Below are 20,271 nucleotides of genomic sequence, written 5' to 3' on the forward strand. Positions count from 1 at the left end.
GTAGGTACATTTAATTCGCTGAAATTCGATGATTGCTCGGGTCTGTAATTTCGGGCCGGACAAATAGACTACTAGGAAAGCTTCAGAACCGGGCTAAGAGTATAGGCTACTCCACCATTTTCAGACATCCCAAACATGTCTCCAGGGTCGGAATTGGCATAGGTAAACACGAATCCTTATTTTTCTTAATTATCTAGTTCCTGATTTCGATTAAAAATCTATAAAATATTCGTGGTAGGTTAGAAAAATATAATTCCTTTTGCGTTGGCTCTATAATATTGCTAAGGACCTCGGGGCAAAGTTTTAGAATTTTTAGAGCTCATTTGGGTAGTTTTTGTAAAAGGGGTAATTATAGGGACTAAATTATAATTTTTTAAATTGTGATTGTTGACTGTTTGGGTGGGCCCAGGAGGAGCCATGTGATGTGATTGAGTTATGGATATGTGACTTGTGAATATATAAGTGTATTTTGAACCCTTTTGCAAGTTAGGTAGGTCCTAGGTATAGGGGAGATTCTGTCGGATTTTCGGCACCACTTATAGTGTCTTTGGTCTTTTTCAAGTTGTATTGAGTCAAATATATTAAACAATTACAATAAAATTTATCAGGTGAGTCGGGACAGCCTTCCTCCTCCACCCAGCCACCGCAGTGACCTCAGTTTAAGTCAGTGAGTAAAATATTAATTTTAATTATAATTTTAATATTATTATATGTTCAAGCATGTCCATGCATTACTTATAAATATGTATCTGTGTAGTGAAATTCTAAGTAAGTCTTATATTGTATTCTTAATTGATGAAGTGCTATGGATGTTGTTTATGGTAATGCTTGCGTTGGTGTGTGTGTGTGTGGTGTGTGGTATTGGATATGGATAGGACGGGTAGACACGGCTTGAGAGACACTCGCTGGGACCAAGTCCTTTATGGATAAGTCGGGGTAGGCACTGGTTAAGAGACACTCGCTGGCCCCCGCATTTGGTTTATTAAGTGAAAGTCTGGCTTAAGAGACACTCGCTGGCAGAGGTTGGATTAAGAGAGCTGTATAGGGGATCAACTCTCATATATGTGCTGTTTGAACAGTGTTTGGTATGTGAGTGCTTCAAATTGCCTTTTTACTATTATGATGTGATTTGTATGAAATTTTTGATGATATTGCATTCCATTCCTTAGGATACATTAGCTTTAGATAATTATAGATATTGTGGTTAAGATTAGTATTTTATTCCCCTGAGTCGAACGCTCACTCCTGCTCATCTATTTTTCCAGGTTATAGGAGGATTACTTGTTGTGACTAACCTACTCTTCTTCTTCGCAGATCAAATAGTAGTATCTAATGTATTTTATACAATTGAATTAAATTTTAAACTCCGCATATGTTAGGAGTATTTTAATTAATTTGGGTCTGTAATATAATATTATGTTGAATTTGTAAGAATATTAATTGCATGCATGACTAGATTGGATGAGGGAGCTGAGCTCCTATTGGATTTTATGATATTATGAGTATATAAAGGGTGGGCTGAGTTTCCCAATTTATTATATATTGTGTTTACAGGTCGGACAAGTCAAAAACTCCATGTTGAATGGTCTATTTTATGACCGGACTCTGTCTGGTTAAATTCTTGAAATTGGGCCCAAATGGGCCTTAGAATTGGATTGAGGAATGGTTAAGGTTACTACAGGCTTCAGGGATTTTAGGCTGGCCTAGGTTCTAGTGCCGGTCTGGCCCACATGTTAGGTCGTGACAATTTCTACATAACTTATTTACACACTCAGATCATTCAGATTTAAATTTTAATTCAAATTATAGATATTTTAAGTTTCTTTAGGGGAAGATTGAATTAGATTATTTTGAATTACAGGTTGATTCTGATTACTCATTGAATCATTATATTAAAAAAATTTCAAGTTAAATTCAAATTAATTTACAAATAGTGAGTTATTTCAAATTAAAATACAAATTCTCTTTTAAAAAAATAAATTTTTTTCATTTTATTACTAAATGATGTAATTTTAATCTGCTTATATAATCTTCAAATTGACTTTTGATTAAATCCTCAATTTTTTTAAGTCATTTAAATTTAAATTATTTTAAATTTTTCTTGGTTATACATTTCCATTCATTGAACTATATACTTTAATTAAAAGTTTGAAAATCCACATAAAATAAGAGCAGAAATTAAAGATTTCTTTAATTTTCTTTTATTTTTTTTAATGGTGGTCCAGTTTCTTTAATTTCTCAAGATTTTTGTTAGCCATACTTTTCATACAGTTTCTTTACATTTTATAAGTCTTTTTCTTTTTAAATTCTTTCATGTCAACCACCTGGTTCTTTAGTGTTTTGGTTTCTTATTACTTCTGGGCTCTTCTCACCATAATTATGACTTAAATCTTCAAAAGGAAACAGATCATTTTGAGTACTATAGTTGTTACTTTCAAAGATTACTTAAATTCAATCCTTTAAGTATGCATTTGTTATTTACATAATTGTTATAAACAGTTTACGTGTAGATAGTAGAGAGAGAGAATTCTCACATGTTAAAATATAAAAAAAAAATTGAAAAAAAAGAAAAATATATAAAATTATATATATTTGAATAAATATATATTATTTTATGATAACATTTGACACGCATGTATGGAATAAAATAATTATTTTATTTTAAGTTTATAATTAAATTATTAATAGATATATTTGTTAACAAATAAATATATATATTAATAAATAAATATGTCTATTACAAACAAACAATTATAATTGTTAAGAGAGGTGTCGTAATAGATGTGTCTGTTAATAAATAGACATATCTATTATACATAAACAGATACATCTGTTAGAAAATGTGTCTATTTAAAACAAATAGTCGGATCTGATGGAAATAGACAAATGTGTCTATTTAGAAAAGTGCTATAACTTTTTATTCTCTATAAATATGGATGAGTTGTTCAAATCATATACATTACTTCTATTTCTTCTTTTTTTCTACCATATCTACAGGTCTGTTTGATTTAATTGTTGAATACAGCTAATAGCTGATAGCTGATTAATGTTAAGTGTTTGGCAAAACTATACTTAATTGTTGCTGTTGATATGTGAAATGACTAATAAGGGTATGTATCATATAATTTATTTTATGATTTAAATAAATATAAATTTATAAATTTATTATATTATATTATTTATTTTATTATTAAATTAAATATATAATTATTAAATTAATATATTATATTATTTATTATATTATTAAAATAAATATATAATTATTAATCTATTATATTATATTATTTATTTTATTATTAAAATTAGAAAATAATTATTTAAAAAATTAAATAACTTTAAAAATATAGATAAAATAATAAAGTAATTATTGTCGTTAATAAAAAAAACTTATAATTAATTATAATTTTTTATATATAAATAAATATTTTATATTTTATGTTATTAATAAAAAAATATTTTAACAAAGTTGAAAAATGTTAAAATTACAAATAAAAAAGATAAAAGTATTAATAACATTAATTTTAAGTTAAATAAAAAAGGATAATATGATCAAAATAAAAAATAAAATCAAATCAGCTATCCGCTAATAATAAAAATAGAGCTGATACAAACTGCAGCTGATGGGTACCATATCAATTACTCATCAGCTATTGGATTTATTTTTTTAAGCTTGTCAAACACTCTAGTTCACATGTTTGAGTATCTATTAGTTATCATCTGTGCTCAACAGGTAAACCAAACACCTTCTAAATTTCGTTCGTATAAAAAGTCCTTAAGGAAAATTTTCAGCATTTGCTGTTTGCAGATTTTAGATTTTGTTATATCCTGGAGGTATATTGTCATAATATAGCAGCAATCTAGTTGAGCAATTAATACCAGATAGTGATTTATCATGCCTTAAAAACCCATTTATATCCACTGCTCAACAGTATAATATCATCAAATTACATAAATTTTGCTCAATTAATTTACTTATAAACAATTACAAGTAAGAGTCTATCATATATTATTATTTAAATTGCCATTAAAAAAATTATTTTAAAAATATTAATTAAACACTTTTAAATTTTAATTTAAACTTAAATTTAATATATCTTAATCATAAGAAATTATAAACAAAAATTTTAAATTATATTTTTCAATGACATCTAAAAACATACATATATATATATATATATATATTAAAAATCAACCACTATCATAAATACACTCTAAAACTTCATTTATTTGCGAAAAAATTTTCATATAAAATATTTTAGCATTTAAGATGCTTAAAAAAAAAAGTAAATAGAAAATATTTTCCTTAAAAATGACTTTTTCTCTTTTTATAAGAAAAAGTCATTTTCTAAAATTTGATAGTTTATTAAAAACGTGAAAATACTTATAAATATATGATATAAATATACACTATTAGTTTAATATTATAATTAAATAATAAAAAATATTTTTATAAAAAATATTTTTAAAAAAATTCATAAAAAATATTTTTTATATATCAAATATTTAAGTGAAACAAGTGAAATTTAAAACTACGATATATTTTTTTTCCCCTTGAACAAACGAATTTTCTTAGATCCTTAACTTGCCAATTCTTTAAAGGATATGAGGAGAAGAACCCATTTAAAATTGATTAGCTTTTGTTAGATTTTTGCATTGTTGGAGCAGTAGTGCACTATTAATGTATATCTGTTTTTAAGCAAGTTGAGTTTCAAAAAGTGAGAGTTTTCCATAGATCTGCCTTGTTTTTATGTTTCATTTTGATTTTATCTGTGCTTGGTGCGTATTGCATGTAGGTGCGCTTTCTCTTGTACTGAGATCAGCGAAACTTTTGATGGATTTCTTGTGACTTGATCTGATTGTTCTGCAGCTGACGATCAATTTATGGCTCTATGGGGGTCTTCTTTTTTAGTGGATGATATCTATTGGGGTCTATAGCTGGACCAAGTCCATTTATGGATGACCTCAATGGTGGTTATCGGAAAAGCTCTGCCATCAACCCTCATAGGCATCGATTCTAGCTTGCTTCTTGCTTGGTTCTCATTTGTCTGTACTTCCTTTCTGTTTTTCTTGGATGCCTAGGGTTAATCGAAGTTGCCCAAACAAAAATTAATCTATCAAAAGTCTAAAAATTCATTGCAAAATGTAAATTTAATACAGCAGCAAATAAGGGCATTTAAGTCCAAAAGAGAAGTGATTATAACAGTAAGGAATATTCTTCAAAAAAGGTGCGAGCAGATGAATGTACATGGGTTGGATTTGGTACATGCATGTGCACAGTTTATTCCATGCAACCTAATGCTTCACATGACACCTGGTCACTTTCAAGCTTAATTTCACTAAATTTAATCTTTTATAATTTTCTTCATGCCATTCTAACTTATAATCCTTGCTCCTTATATTATTGGGCTTGGCTTTAATACTTCCTAGACTTGGGTTATTATTCTTGTAATTAGATTTTTTTTTTTTTTTATAGAGCTAATATTATATGATCTCAGCCTTTTTAAATGTTAACGAAGTAAAATATATTCTTTAATTAAAAAAAAAAAAAACCCATTTCACAAAGTAAAAAAAAAAAAATTAATTTAGAATAGGTGTTCTACTCCTCATTAACTCCATGGTAAAATGTGGTGTCAGTTGAACTTTGTAGCTTCATTAAAATACTTGGAATGGAGGAATCCCAAAATTTCCTGGTGACATTTTCTTCAGATCTCTCCTCTCTCCAACTAGATTATGTGTCATTTTCTTGACCTCTGAGCATCAAAACTGTAGGGTGTAAATCCAAGAGGGTGTTTTCACGGCGATTTGAGTTAAAATTGTGAGAGTTGATTTGCGGGAAACTTGAAGCATTTCTTAGACAGGCAAGCCACAAAAGCATTCTTCTCATAGAAAATGTTAAGAGGAAATTATTCTAGTGATTTGAGTTTCTTTTGAAATACTTCTCCTGACGAAATTTGAGTATCAGATGGCAAAATCCCTTATGGTTATTTCGTACCCCTTTTACTTTTCGTATGATTTTCGCTTCTTGAAACCACGTACATAAAAGTTTCTTAAAAAAATATGTTCAGGATCAAAGAAGAAAAATGGGAATTGAAGTAGGAACAACAAAATATATGAATATAACTATCATCCACGGAAAGAAAAGAACCAAAGGAAACAAAACCAGAAAAGAATGACCCTAAATCACCTATTATTGCATCAAGTATGAACAGAATGGACAAAATGGCAAGAATTCATGTGCTTGAATGACCATATAAAGTCACCTACTGAAGCATCAAAACGAATCTAACCCAAGAATAACAATTGAGTATTTAAAATTACCTGTGGATATCTTAAGTATCTGAGTAAGCTCGAAGCAATAGAAAATTAGATTAGTGTGCAAGAATGGCTGGCACAAGAAAACATATGTAAAGGGTGAACAATGCAGGCTAGCTGGCAAGACTTTTCACTCTCAAAAGGACTTTCAAGTCTCAAATTTTTCAACTGGAAAGTATCAAGAAAAAGAAAAATCTTTCATTTTATTTTATTTTTCCTGCCTGTTTTCTCTGTTCATTGAAGCCCTTTATCCTCTTCATGCACTGTGATGCTTATGAGTTATGAATAAATAATTCTTATCTTTTTTTTTTTTTTTTTAAAAGAAAATCATTATCTCTCAACCCTCCATTAGCACGAGGTTGGTAATCTTTTGTTAATTCAAGGAAAGGGCAAGAATCAAACTTTTTATTTCCCATATTGGGATATGGCCACTTAATTAATAAGCCATTTTCCTAATTATACTTATTAATATTATGACTCCCATAAAAATAAACCTCATTTTCACTCGTTTAATTATAGGAAATCAATCATTGGGCAAAAGACAAATATAGATTTTTCTTTTTCCTGGTTTAGAGTTCTAGCTGACAAGTACAAAATTGTGACACCCAGGTGTAGATAAGTCATTCCAGCATTAGTAAATGTATATTGCCAACAAGTACTCAAAGTATACAAAATAGCAGAGAACAGAAAAAATAATTTTAAAATACACACTAACTCACTCAGAATGATAGATGCAGAATCTAAAATGTTCTATTTATACAAGCTTTTAAGAACATATTAATGCTTGCATCCTGCCCTAACAATGTCGTTACTTTTTCAGAAAAATTGATAAGATGCATTTATATGCGCACCCAGACAACCTGCATCACTGTTAAAAAGTAATGAATATCAAGTTCTCTTAAATGGTTACATCTTCCAATGCTGCAAAGACATGATTTTCTCTCTTGCTTTTCTGTAATCTTGGTTTCAATATCCTCCAGTGTTGGAAAGCTTAAGATGTTACAAGAAGATTGACTAAATTTTGCCCCTCCCCCCTTCTCTCAGTTCCCCCACCCCACCCCTTTCTTAAACCTTTGAGGAGGAGTTTACTGGAGAGATGATAGGCCATTACCAAAGTTAAAAGGAAATTGTTCATTCACTCTTAACGGCATGATATATGTGGGAAACAAATATGAAGGAAGCACGAAAGCTGACTGCACCAAGCATCAAGAAAAATGCATAGCACATGCAAGCATTATACCCAATGAAGAAGGATAGCTGCATGAAGCCACTCATACTTGATCTGGCAAAGAAGAAGATGCAATAACTAAACATGAAAATGGCTGGTGCACCCCCACACAGCAGAGATCTGCATCACAAAGAAAAAACAAAAGATGAACATACTACATGCAATGATGTAAGGAAAAAATGAAGGGGAAAAAGGAAGATGAAGAAAAAGAAATAGAGAAAGAAGGCACTCCTTTCAATTACTAAGAAGAAGCTATAAACCAAAAATAAAATAACCCAAGCCACCATATAATCCCTTCTCTTTTAAATATAAGTTTTTCCCCACTTCCCTTATCCCAAACAGAGAATTATTGACATGATTATGTAAATAATTGAACAATAAAATTGAACATTTAATAGCAGAATGATCCCAAATTCCAACTACAAATTTAATTTGCTAATCTTATAAGCATCCACAACTAGAAGATGTGTGTGTGACTGTGGCGCATATAGATGAACTTTGCAAGAGAACATACCTCCACCACCATTGATGGTCTTCTGCAGAAAGCTGAATGTATGTCATACCAATACTTAAGATAGCAGTAAGTAGGATAAGGATGATGAAAGTGACAAACAAAATGCTGGGCAGCGTGCATATTTTATAGCCCCACAAGCTTGCATACAAGTGGTGCAACTCAAGGATTATCGCACTACAAGTTAAAAGACCCGCAAGAAACATTTGAGCAGGTGTTTTCCTATACCATCCTAACGGTGGAATCTCCCTTGGGTACCTCTTTGTAGCAGAAGGTGCTTGAAATACAGAACTGAAACAGTACCCAATAATCCCTCCAAAGGCAAGCAATGGAATAGCAAAAAATATGTGTATGAGAAGTATCACCATAATGGTTCCAAATGGAAGTGCAGCTGTGGTCCCATAAGATACAGCAATGATATTCAAAATGGACAGTATCACAAACAATGGACCAAGGTACAGAATCCCAGTGAGAAGAACACTCCTTTTCTGGAAGACAAATCATTGTTTATGCTAGTAAATAAGGGAAAAAAGAATATATATATATATATAGCAAGGAAGAACATATCATTAAAAAATATTCTTACCCATCCAGTTTCAGCAAACTGATTGTGGAAAGAAGCTGTGGTGTAACCCCCAACCACAGATGTGAGAGTATATACCCAGACAAAAGAAGAGCACAAGGCTCCACGATTGTAAGGGTATAGTACACCAACAAATGCCAAAACAAATAAAAAGCAAACCCTGAAGAAAAATTGCAAATAAATGTCAGAATATGTTTAACACTGACATACGGATTAATCCTACCATATATATCAAATGTGAACTCAGAGACACATCCACATACTTTGTGGAGTGATTCTCCTTCAGATGCCATACAGGCAAGATATCAGTCACAGGCATTCACTGTCCAACATCAAAATAATTTTGCATACTTCAAACAAGTATGGCAAAAATGCTAGGACAATGATATAAAGAGCACGCCATTCATAAACTTTGAGAACAAAGTATCACGCCCTCAAATCTGCTAGGCATGAAATCATGGAAAATTTGACACGATTGAGAACATAAAAAAATTAGTTTTAATGTCTCTCTGTGGCGACAAATCAGTGTTGCTCCTCAAATGTGGCAGCAACCAGGCAAGAGGACACATAAATAGTGCAAAACCTTATAAGGCGTCACTTCAGAATACAAACTTTATGCTGATGCATGATGCAATCTAAAGAATCGCTGATAAATTATAGCTATAGAAACCAAAAATGTAATCATTACCATACAAGGAAAGTCCAAATTATTTTTATGAGGAAAAAAAAAAGACTGCAAAATTGATGTCCTTATGCTCACTTACATTGTCAGCAACTGAGTGCCTGTGCCCAAGACAGCACAAAACAAGGATATATTTTGTGGGTATCTGAAAACGTCACCATGAATGTACTTCCAGCCAACCTCTTTATCTTCCCCTTCATCTCCACTAGAACACCTGTAAAACACACAAGACAAGGAAAAGAATGCCATAACTGAAAAAATATGCCTTTGAGCATTACCAGAATAAATTCAACGATGAACTAAGTATTCAACATTTCACTACTTTCTCAAATCATTCTTGAGACGCCGCAAAAAAAGCCCAGTGAGCAATCCCATCAAGAGCAAAATGATGATGATTGAGTTAACAAATGAGAACCAATGAATCTGCTGGTGTACTGGATGAAAAGAAGCCCTAGAATATTTGCCCATCCTGGTCTCAAATGGAGCTGAGGTCGCATTCCAGATAACTGAATAAGTGAACTCAACATCTATATCAACATCTTCACTTATATCCACAGCATGATTTGGATCACCAAAAGCACTTACTTCAATAACTCGATTGCCATGATAAAGAACACCAAACTGCACATGTTTAAACAGATAATACTTAAACTCCCTATTACTAAGAACCCAACTCTGCTGTTCAACTTTCCCAATAAAGCCCCATAATGGGAGATCATCATAGTACATTTGGAAGTAGAAATCATTTATAATAGCATCTCTAAACCTCAAAATTTCATCTCCTTTAAGCTTATTCTTACAAAGGGTGACCCCAGTTTTGTCCTCCCTGAATTTCAAATCATACAAAGCACTACTCAAACGATCTCCATTCAACACCTCACCAAGCGTTTCTTTCTTTCGAATTACATTATCTGCAAAATCCACAAAGAAAATGCTATAAAACTTAAAGCTACTCCTATTCCAATTTCTGGGTCCAATGATTAAGCAACAGTGGAAAGCAAATCCTTAATCAAACTGCCAAAATAAAGAGGCGAACCTGGACGACAGAATGGCAAATCGTAGTAGTGGTAGGTTTCACTGCAAAACCCGCAAATAAATTAAATAGAAGCTTAAAATTAATAAAAAGGTACAGTATAGATGGATTTCTTGAATGGATTTTTGAGAAATGGGTACCTGGGATTGTGCAAGGGACCAACTTTGTTGACGAATAGAGGAACAGGATCTCCTACATTGTAGCTATGATCAGCAGGAGAAGAGGCAGCAAATCGGAGAGAAAAGAACACAGTTGTAAACAGGAGGAAGAAAAGAACACTCATTTGTGATTTATTTATGGAGGGGATTTGTTGAATTAAATCCAGAGACTCTTGAGAATTGAGATTGAGAGAAGGAAGTCAAAAATTTGTTGCCAGTTCCGTTCTCTCTACTGAAAGCTGGTTTATCAACCCACCAGGACTTAAACGACAGGTCGTTGGTCTACGAACAGGTTAATCCCCACCTAATATTTAATTTGAATTGAATTAATCATGTTTAATCAATGATCAGTTTCATTAATTTTATTTTATCCTATATATTTTATTAATTATTATTCTATATATTTTATTATTTCAGTTAGTTATAGTCTAATTAATTAATTTATACATAAATTAATTTTTTTCATATTAAAATAGATTCCTGTGTTTTTTCTTAACCTAATTAAAATTATTTTTTTATAAGAACAATAATTTTTTAAATATGTTAATAAATTAGGTACTATACTAAAAGCTCAATGTGGGTTTTTTTTTTAATAATTTTAGATGAGGTAAAAATAATTTTAAAAATTTATTTAATTATTTTAAAATTTTTATACTTTTTTTATTAAAGATAAATACAAATTTTTATAATTAAAACATATTAAATTTAACTTTAAAATAATCTCAAATACTTATAATTAAAATATTTAAACATATATTACTTAATATCCATGATAAATAAATTCTAAATGAATCATGGAATTACATGTTATAAATTGATAGATATACTAATGCTACAATTTTAATTATTTTTATTAATTTAATTTTATTTAGAGTTTAAACTCAAAATCTCATATATTTATAAATATTTTAATTTACATCCTTATTTTATACTTCAATTAATAACACGTTATTTTATGATTTTCATTAAGAGTTATATACAATTTGATGAGTATATTGTGCAATTTTTTTTCATATACTTTTAATCAAAATTTATATGTAATTTTAATTTTTTTCCAAAATATTTGAGCTTTCACATAATAATAATAATAATAATAATAATAATAATAATAATAATAATATTATTATTATTATTATTATTATTATTATTATTATTATTATTATTATTATTATTATTATTATTATTATTATTATTATTATCATCATCTTCATGTAAATTTTTTTATAAGAGAATTGAAAGAGTAAAGTCTTGAATATGATATGTGTTAAGTGAGTAATATCTCTTTAGTTGCTAGATTAAATCAAGTTAGATTTATATTTATTAATTAAATATTTATTTAGTATTCTTCCCAATGTTAATATTTTTTAAATTTTATGTAAAAATAAGTTGATATTTTACTTATAAATATGTCATAAAATAAATATAATAGAATTTTTTATTAATTATTTTTTGTTAAAATAAAGTTTTTATTTTTATAAAAAAATAAATCATCATATTAAAGTTAATATATTTAATAAATTAATAATAAAATTTTATTCAAAATAATATAATTAACTTTAATATTACTCTCTCCTCAAAGAAGAAATATAAAAAAGTTTAAAAATTTATTTGAATTGAAAATTGTTATTTAATTATTTGATATCTTTTATTAAAAAAAAATTACTTTTTACTATGCTTTGCTGTTGAGTTTGTCAGAGCTAAGTGTGCGCATTGACCGCACTTGCTAAAGAAGGCAAAAGAGGATGGGTCGTTGGTAGATGTTCATATGAGTTGTTCTCTTCTACCAAAGCCTCCAACATTCAAACGCATACACAAAAAGTTAAAATGATCAAGATTTCCTCAAAAGCATCATACCCATCTTTATTTGTATCATAGATTCTCCCTCCTAGTAATCACCCATTCTCTAGGGTGGCTGATCTCTTTGTATATTTCTGTTTCTTGAACAAAAGGTCTCTTCTTGACTCGGTTCTTCTTCTATCAAAATATCCCATTTTCTTTGACTGGTAAATCTTTGACGCCTTTGTTGTTTTTTTGTGTTATTATACTTTTGTGGGTTGCAATTGATTGAATCTCATTGTGTAGTTATTTATTGGATTTTCACATTGTAATGTAAGTTGAGACTTCGGTTGTGACGAGATTATTAGATGCTAGTACTAGAGTTCTTAATGGATTTTGTTGATAGATTTCTTCTTTTCTTGCAGTATTCTTTGATTGTTGAAATACAAATCCTCTATGCACATTACTGGTTGTTTTTCTTAAGATTTTGTAGTTGGATTTCCTGTTTTGTACTAATAAAGGCAATTGTTTCGTTTGTTCACATTGAAATTTGAGTTTCTTGTGATGGGTTCTAGATTCTGACTGGGTTTGCTTATGCTATATATATATATATTGATGCACTGTGGCTTCTCAGAGTACGCTGAAGCAAATTTCTCTTTCTTCTTGGAGGCACAATCTTCTTGAAGTGATCGAATCCTTTACCTTGTTATAGCAGTACTATATTAAATAAACATATTGAAATTTCAGCCTATCCACTCTCTTTCCTTTTATTGCTTGAGATTTCTTAAGTTTTTTGCTGGCACCAAACTGCCAGTTGTCTATTTCTCTGTGTTGAGTAGCTCTAGTGTTCACTGATTGGAAAAGTTTGATTTAGCTGTGCAAAGCTGCATGTGGTGGACGAATACATTCAAATTTAGTAAAGGAGTTGATGGTGAATATCTTAGAAATTGAGCATCTTCGGCTTATTGATATGTTTTGTAGGAAACAATAGTTCTGGATTGATACTCGGAGTTGGTTTGTTGGGAATGGAGCACATTCCTGTTGAAGTAATTGGTAATATATTATCTGGGCTGGGAGGTGCCAGAGATGTTTTGATAGCATCTGCGACATGTCGAAAGTGGCGAGAAGCTTGCCGCAAACACCTTCACACACTTTCATTCAATTCCAATGATTGGCCTGTCTATCGTGATCTGACAACTAGTCAGCTGGAAATATTGATAACACAAACTATTTTTCAAACCTCTGGGTTGCAAGGCCTGTCAATTTTGATGGATGATGTTGATGAGTTCTCAGCTTCAACTGTTATTGCTTGGCTCATGTATACCAGAGAAACTTTACGGGGGTTGTTCTATAATGTTCGGACTACTCCAAATGTTAATATTCTTGAGATTTGTGGGAGGCAGAAGCTTGAAATGTTGAAATTGTCCCATAACTTGATAGCAGGGGTTGAACCCAATTTCCAAAGGTTCCCTTGCTTGAAATCCCTTTCTTTGAGTCATGTCAGTATCTCGGCACTTGATCTCAGTCTTTTACTCACTGCCTGCCTAAAGATTGAGACATTGGAACTTATCAATCCAGAGATTGCAATGTCTGACGCACAGGTGACAATTGAACTCAGTAGTCCTACATTAAAGAGTGTTTATGTTGAAGCAATTAGTTTGGACAAGCTTATATTGGAGGCAGATAGTATCGAGTCTTTGCACTTGAAGGATTGTGCTCTTGAGCTATTTGAACTCATTGGAAAGAGAACTTTGAAGCATTTCAAGATTGATGATGTTAGTGTTTTACATCTTGATATTAGTGAAACAGTTGAAAATCTTGAGTTCGTCGATGTCAGCAACTTCACAATTATTTGGCCGAAGTTCTACCAACTATTCTCAAAATCATCAAAGTTGAGGAGGCTTCGTCTTTGGGATGTGGTCTTTGATGATGAGGATGGTATTGTGGATTTGGAAACTATTGCTATTTGTTTTCCGCAACTTAGCCATCTTTCATTAAGTTATGACTTAAGAGATGGGGTACTTCATTACAGTTTGCAAGGATCTTCAAACTTGGTGAATGTGGTTGTCTTGGAGCTTGGATGGACAGTAATTAATGATCTTTTCTCATGTTGGGTTGAGGGCCTACTAAAGCGTTGCCCGAATCTTAGGAAGTTAGTAATTCATGGAGTTGTTTCAGAGGCCAAAAGACAAGAAGAATGTCTGATGTTGGCTGATTTCACTTCATTAATGGTTCAACTTATGAGGAAATACATGAATGTAGATGTGCAATTTGAGTATGAATAGAAATTCTGTGATTACTTTGGTCGATATTCAAGTTTTGTATTCATCATTTGTATTAGCACATATTCAGGTAAAAATTACAGCATTTAGAGATTGAATATCCTTTTTTATGCCCTGTAAATGATCATTGAAGTCTTCTTTTATCATTGAAATATTACTTCAGCAAAAGAAACATGTTCTCTAATGGTGTTATTCTCATTTTGCTCAATTTCTGTGGATAAGCTGCTTCTTTTTCTCAATCTCTAGATTACACACACATATGCATGTGCATGCAGACTTTGTAGAATGATTTCTTCGACCTTTGTTTCCCCTTTCTTTTAGATTCCTTCGTATTGATTTACCTTTGATTATCATTGGTGCTTCCAGATTTTTGAATGGGATAGTTTTCATTAAAAAAAAAAAAAAAATTTCTGTTGTCCTTGCTGAAGTTAATCTTGCAGCATGGAAATTGTTCTCTCTTATTATTATTATTATTATTATTTGACATAATAATGTACTTTTAGGAAGACCTTTGTATGAACATATGAATACACTAAACAAAATTCCTATATTTGAAAAAAATTGTACAATTGATGAATAAAAATGGTGAATGTCTTTATTAATGTGCCAGGTGCTTCTTAAATTTTGATTGGTCAATGGTTCTTGGGAATTTTATTTTGGTTCAGTAGATGACCTCTCAAAACTTGCTTGTAGGACTTCTGGGTAACATAATTTTGTAAGAACTGTTGTGGTTTTCTCTATTTACTTGTCTTTTCTCTGATGGTGCATTCTTTCTTACATTGATTGCTTTTCTGTGGAGCTGAGCTTAGTGCTCCAAGCATTGAATCTTGTTATCTTTTCTATGTAGATGATATGCAGGGTGGTATTTCATCAAATACCTCACTGCATACTGCCTAGAAAAATTAGTGCCTGGATACAATTTTAACTACCTAATATTTCTTTATGTACAATTTATTTGGTTCATTCAGTTTCCTTAACTAGGTGGTGGAATATTTAAACAGTAGCTTGTTTTCTTTGGATATATTATAATCTAGCATTTTGTTTTCCAATTTTCCATATTACTACAAATTTTAGGTTCATTATTTAATTTTGTGCATACAGCATATTTTTTTTTCACACACACGAAACTAAAACCTCCTTTTGCATGGTAAGAAAGCACTCACCTTTATTTTCTTGATGTATACTTCATTCCTGGATAACTATTAAGCTGTTGTTTTAGTAGTATTTGCTTAAATCCTTTTAATTAGGATGACAATAAGATGTATACATTGGGACTTGGGGTGTTATAATTCTGAAGATGGTCCCCAACTCTTCAAGAGTGAACAAAGTCAATCTTTTTTAAAACTTGCCATGAAAGAAATCAGACTCTGTGCATGAACATTTTCTTCAAGCAATCAAACTGGCCAGCACCTACTCCCTTGTATAGCTGGCCTTGGAGAAAAATATTCTACCAATTCTAACTACCAAATGGGTGCCAAGTGGATTAAACAGAGACATCCAAATTTGGGCCCTATTTAGCTTCTGATGATTATTGGTTGTTGATTTGGAAGAGTTAGGCCCTGAGAATGAGATGTTGAGGCTAAGCTTAGAATGATGGAAGCTAGTTGTTTTTACAATCATAGAAGATGCTTTGATGGGTGTGATTGGAATTTCTGCCATACATTGGGATTTATTAGTTATAATTTCTGTCATGCAGTTTTGAGGGGACCATTGAAAGCAATTTTGGTTGCCTCATTTTGGTATTTAAATTGCAAATGTCCAAATAAATTCCATATAAGGACTATATAAGCAAATAAAATCTTTTTTTTTTTAATTTTATTTTGGGTTCAGTAATATTTCTGGTAAACAAATAATGCAGGAATCAGTAAGGAGTATAGCTGATAAATGATTTTTTTTTTCTTTATTTTTTGTGAATGTTTTTGTTTAGCATATTTTATACAAGAAACTGTTGAATCAGATTCTCTCTAACTATAATTTATCATGATTTTCCTGTTGTGCATGTGTTATGTGTCCCTCTGGTAATCATTGGCAAGTAAGATTTTCATGTCAGTGGAAGGTCAAACCCAGGTCTATAAACATCTCTCTTTTTTCTTGTTAAATTTGTGGATTAAGTCAATAATGAGAAACTGTGGGGGTGCGATCTTGCAATGTTAGTTCAAGCAACTGCAGTAATGATACAAAACTAGAATATAAGATGCAACTTGGTATAATTTAAGCCAATACTTCTATAAGAAACAATAAAAATTAACAATTTATATATGTCATACTTCCCTATATACTTAAGTGAAAAGCAATGCCTCAAATCTAGTTAAACCAAAACTTCCAAAAGGTGTAATTAATGCTTGGATTTGATCTAGACCAATCAACTTTCTACAAACATAGAAGCAAAAATTTGATGTGTCTCAACTGCAAGTACACGGGTCGTATAAGTAGTATAGAAAAGATATCATTCCCTTGAAAAGTTATGTTAATGATTGAATTTTTGATATAAAAATTAATTAATTTGAGCTAATTTTGAAATTTAAGTGATAGATTGATAGAATTTGAGGTAAGAAATTTATATATGCAAAATTAACAATCTAATTACCAATATGAAGATTCAACTAAATTAGAAGTAAAGTAAAATGAGCAAATTGAAATATGACAAGAATTAAAATGACGAGTAATTAAATTCGATTAATAATTAACAATAATAAAAGGGGCAATTCTAGAATTTGAGAATTTATATTCAAGTTATTTTGAGATTTTTAAATTGGTTATCCAATCTTATGGAATTTACGGGTTTTAAGGAGATTAATTATTAAATCCTTTGAATACTCTTCCGAGTGAGACAAAGAGTGCCTTAATTAATCTAATACTACTTTCGTGGAGTTAAAATTAATAAAGACCCATTAAGTTTCTTAATTAATCTATAAATTCTCTTAATCCCTAGTCTATTTCTAGATTTAAGTTAATTAAGTCTAATTTCTTAATTATCTATCACAAGGTTTTCTCTTTTCGGTGCTTCAACCATGGATTAAGAATAATACTTAATGGAATCTTACACTAAGCATGTCATTGAGCACACAAGAAATGGATAAAACTTCATTAAAATCACAAAATATGGATTACCCAATCAAAATCCATAAAATATCTCAAATATTACATCCCAACTCCAGAATCTATGAAAAACTACTCACCATCCATAATAATGACAAGAAATTCTGAGTAAATATGGAAATAAAACTTGAAACAATGCTAAGAACTAAGAAACCCAATATAAGAAAGGTAGAAAATGGTGAAAAAAAGAAGAAGAAGCCAAATCTAATCCAGAAAAGGGAAGTGGCGCACCCTTGCTCTATTTTCTGATGTTTTCTCTGCCTCTCTCCACTTTCTTGATGTAGCACAACCGCAAGTGCACTGGTCGTTCAAGTAGTATAGAAAAAGATATCGTTCCCACGGAGAGTTGGGTTTTCAATTGAATTTTTGATGTAAAATAAACTATGTTAAAATTGTATTTTAATTAAATAAATAAAAGAAATTTGAGAATTTGAAGCATAAGGTATGAAAATATAAGACTAAATTCAAACAATGACTAATTTAATAATTCGCAAAATAAAGAAATTAATAATATTAATAATGAAAATTAATAAAATGAGATTAAACTAAACACTCAAAAGTAAAATTCCAAGCAATAATTGATAAAAGATGATTCTGGAGTTAAAGGTTCATATTCAAGTCATTTTGGAATTTTCCCTAGTTAGCCCAATCCATGAAATTTATTGGTTTAAAGGAGTTTAATTGTAAAATCCTTTGAAAACTCTTTCGAGTGAGACAAAGAGTGTCTTAATTAACTTAATCCTACTTTCGTGAAGTTAAAATTAACCAAGACCCATTAGGTTCTTTAATCAATCTATTAAAACCCTATTAACCCTTAGTCTATTTCTAGATCTAAGTTAATTAAGTCCAATTTCTTGATTAACTATCACTTGGTTTTTTCCTTTCGGTGCTTCAACTAAAGATTAAGAACATAACTTAATGGGCCCTTTTATTAAGCATGTGAATAAGCACACAAGAAATAAATTAAACCTCATAAATTTCATTAAATTGGGACTAACCCAGTTCAAATAAAATAACTAAAATATTACATCACTTACTCCAGAATCAAAGAAAATTACTCATAATCCATGTTTAACACAAGAAATTCTAAGTAAAAGAGGAAATAAATAATGAAAATAAACTAAAACTAAAGAAACCCGGTAGAAGAAATGTAGAAATTGGTGAAGAAGAGAAGAAGAAGCTGAATTCTACTCCAAAAAATGGAAGTCTGTTGCTGCTCTGCTTTCTGCCCCTTTTTCTGTCTTCCTCTCTTTCTTCTTATGGCCAAAAATGAGGTAAGGACACTATTTATACTTTTTGACAAATAACCCTAAAAATGGTGTGTTTAAGGAAGGGATTCATATGTAAAAATTCTTCTGCCAGCTCATTATGAAGACTTGCACAAGTTGTGCAAGCATCCTATGCAGATTCTGAGCAAATTTGGTGGTTTCTGGTGATTCCAATGATGTTGCATAAGTGAGGCATGAGACTGCATAAGTTATGCAGTAGCTTATGTAGTTTTCTGCAGGTTTGGAAAATTTTTTCTTCTCCTTGTGCAGAACTGCACAACTTATACAGTAAGTTATGCTCATTTCGGCCACTTTGTATTTTTCAATTTTCAAGCTTTGTTTTTGATATCTTTGGCTATAGGAATCACTCCTCATTAGCATAATTTCTTTTTAGTCCCTCAAAAACACCATTTTACGTACAAAACAAAATCACAAATTAACCCAAAAATTAACAATTATGGAATACTATCTAAATAACTAATAAAATCGGCTAAAAGTGACTAACAAGTGAATGAAATAGCCATGAAATTTAACCTAAATGATTATGCAAAATGCATGTATCAAATAATCTTAAACTCAAATCTTTGCTTGTCCTTAAGCAAACTTTAAAATATAATGCAATTTTTAGGGATGCTTTGTCCAAAGAGCTATGAAAATCACCTATTAAAGTAACTTAACATACCTTTAGCCATACCAACAATCCATATACCCATCCTTCAAGATGCAAAGAATCTAATGCTTATCCAAGCTTTCACAGCTTAGCCATCAAGTCAATTATCATCCAAAATTCCTAAACCAACCAGTCAAAAGAGAAAGTCATGCTCAAAAGGAATTCTAGAACAATTAATAGCCAAAGTATCTCCATATAGAAGATGGAATTTAATGAGTAAATGAATGAATTTCCAATCTCATAGGTAAACTCTCTACTCCTTTCTCCACTAATATAGCAAGTACTATCAAGAGATCAAAGGTCTTTTAGGGATGTAATGGGGCTATGTGATTCAAAATGAGGTTAAGAAGGAAAAGGGTAAAAGGGATTCAAAGCATGAGAATATTTTTAATCTTGAAAACATAAGGTACACCCTTTATATATATAAAGAGGAGAGAGATACACAATGAGAATTTTTTTTTTCAAGTGCTAGCATATTTTACAAAATACATAAAATGGAAGGACACTTTGATACTTTAAACTTGTATCTTGTATTTTCTCTTGATGATTGTCCCTAAAAATGCCACCCCTAAACACATTTCCTTTAATTACTTCGGGTGGATTTCTTTCAATTTGAATGACAATAGTGAAAAGCACATATACTAGCACTTTTACAAGATGACAAGCATT

General features: G+C 30.7%; 2 protein-coding genes across 3 annotated transcripts; one reads left to right on the forward strand and one right to left on the reverse strand.

The window, feature by feature from the left end:
• Positions 1-6,924: 6,924 nt before the first annotated feature.
• On the reverse strand, positions 6,925-10,735 carry LOC110659952 (transmembrane 9 superfamily member 5). Its single transcript, XM_021818071.2, has 7 exons — positions 10,490-10,735; positions 10,353-10,393; positions 9,639-10,227; positions 9,399-9,530; positions 8,638-8,794; positions 8,055-8,539; positions 6,925-7,660 (listed from the first exon to the last, which is right to left on the reverse strand). The coding sequence occupies exons 1-7, from the start codon at positions 10,630-10,632 to the stop codon at positions 7,444-7,446; spliced, it is 1,764 nt and encodes a 587-aa protein (XP_021673763.2). The 5' UTR covers positions 10,633-10,735; the 3' UTR covers positions 6,925-7,443.
• A 1,498-nt stretch (positions 10,736-12,233) lies between these two features.
• On the forward strand, positions 12,234-14,749 carry LOC110659953 (F-box/LRR-repeat protein At1g67190). 2 transcript variants are annotated; one of them, XM_021818072.2, is made up of 2 exons: positions 12,234-12,510; positions 12,918-14,749. In XM_021818072.2, exon 2 carries the CDS (start codon positions 13,309-13,311, stop codon positions 14,566-14,568), a length of 1,260 nt encoding a protein of 419 aa, XP_021673764.2. In that variant the 5' UTR covers positions 12,234-12,510; positions 12,918-13,308; the 3' UTR covers positions 14,569-14,749. The 2 variants fall into 2 exon arrangements, with proteins under 2 accessions (XP_021673764.2, XP_021673765.2); XM_021818073.2 differs by having other exon boundaries at positions 13,265-14,749.
• Positions 14,750-20,271: the final 5,522 nt, after the last annotated feature.

This window comes from Hevea brasiliensis, chromosome 1, assembly GCF_030052815.1.
Source record: "Hevea brasiliensis isolate MT/VB/25A 57/8 chromosome 1, ASM3005281v1, whole genome shotgun sequence".
NCBI classification, from domain to species: Eukaryota; Viridiplantae; Streptophyta; class Magnoliopsida; order Malpighiales; family Euphorbiaceae; genus Hevea; species Hevea brasiliensis.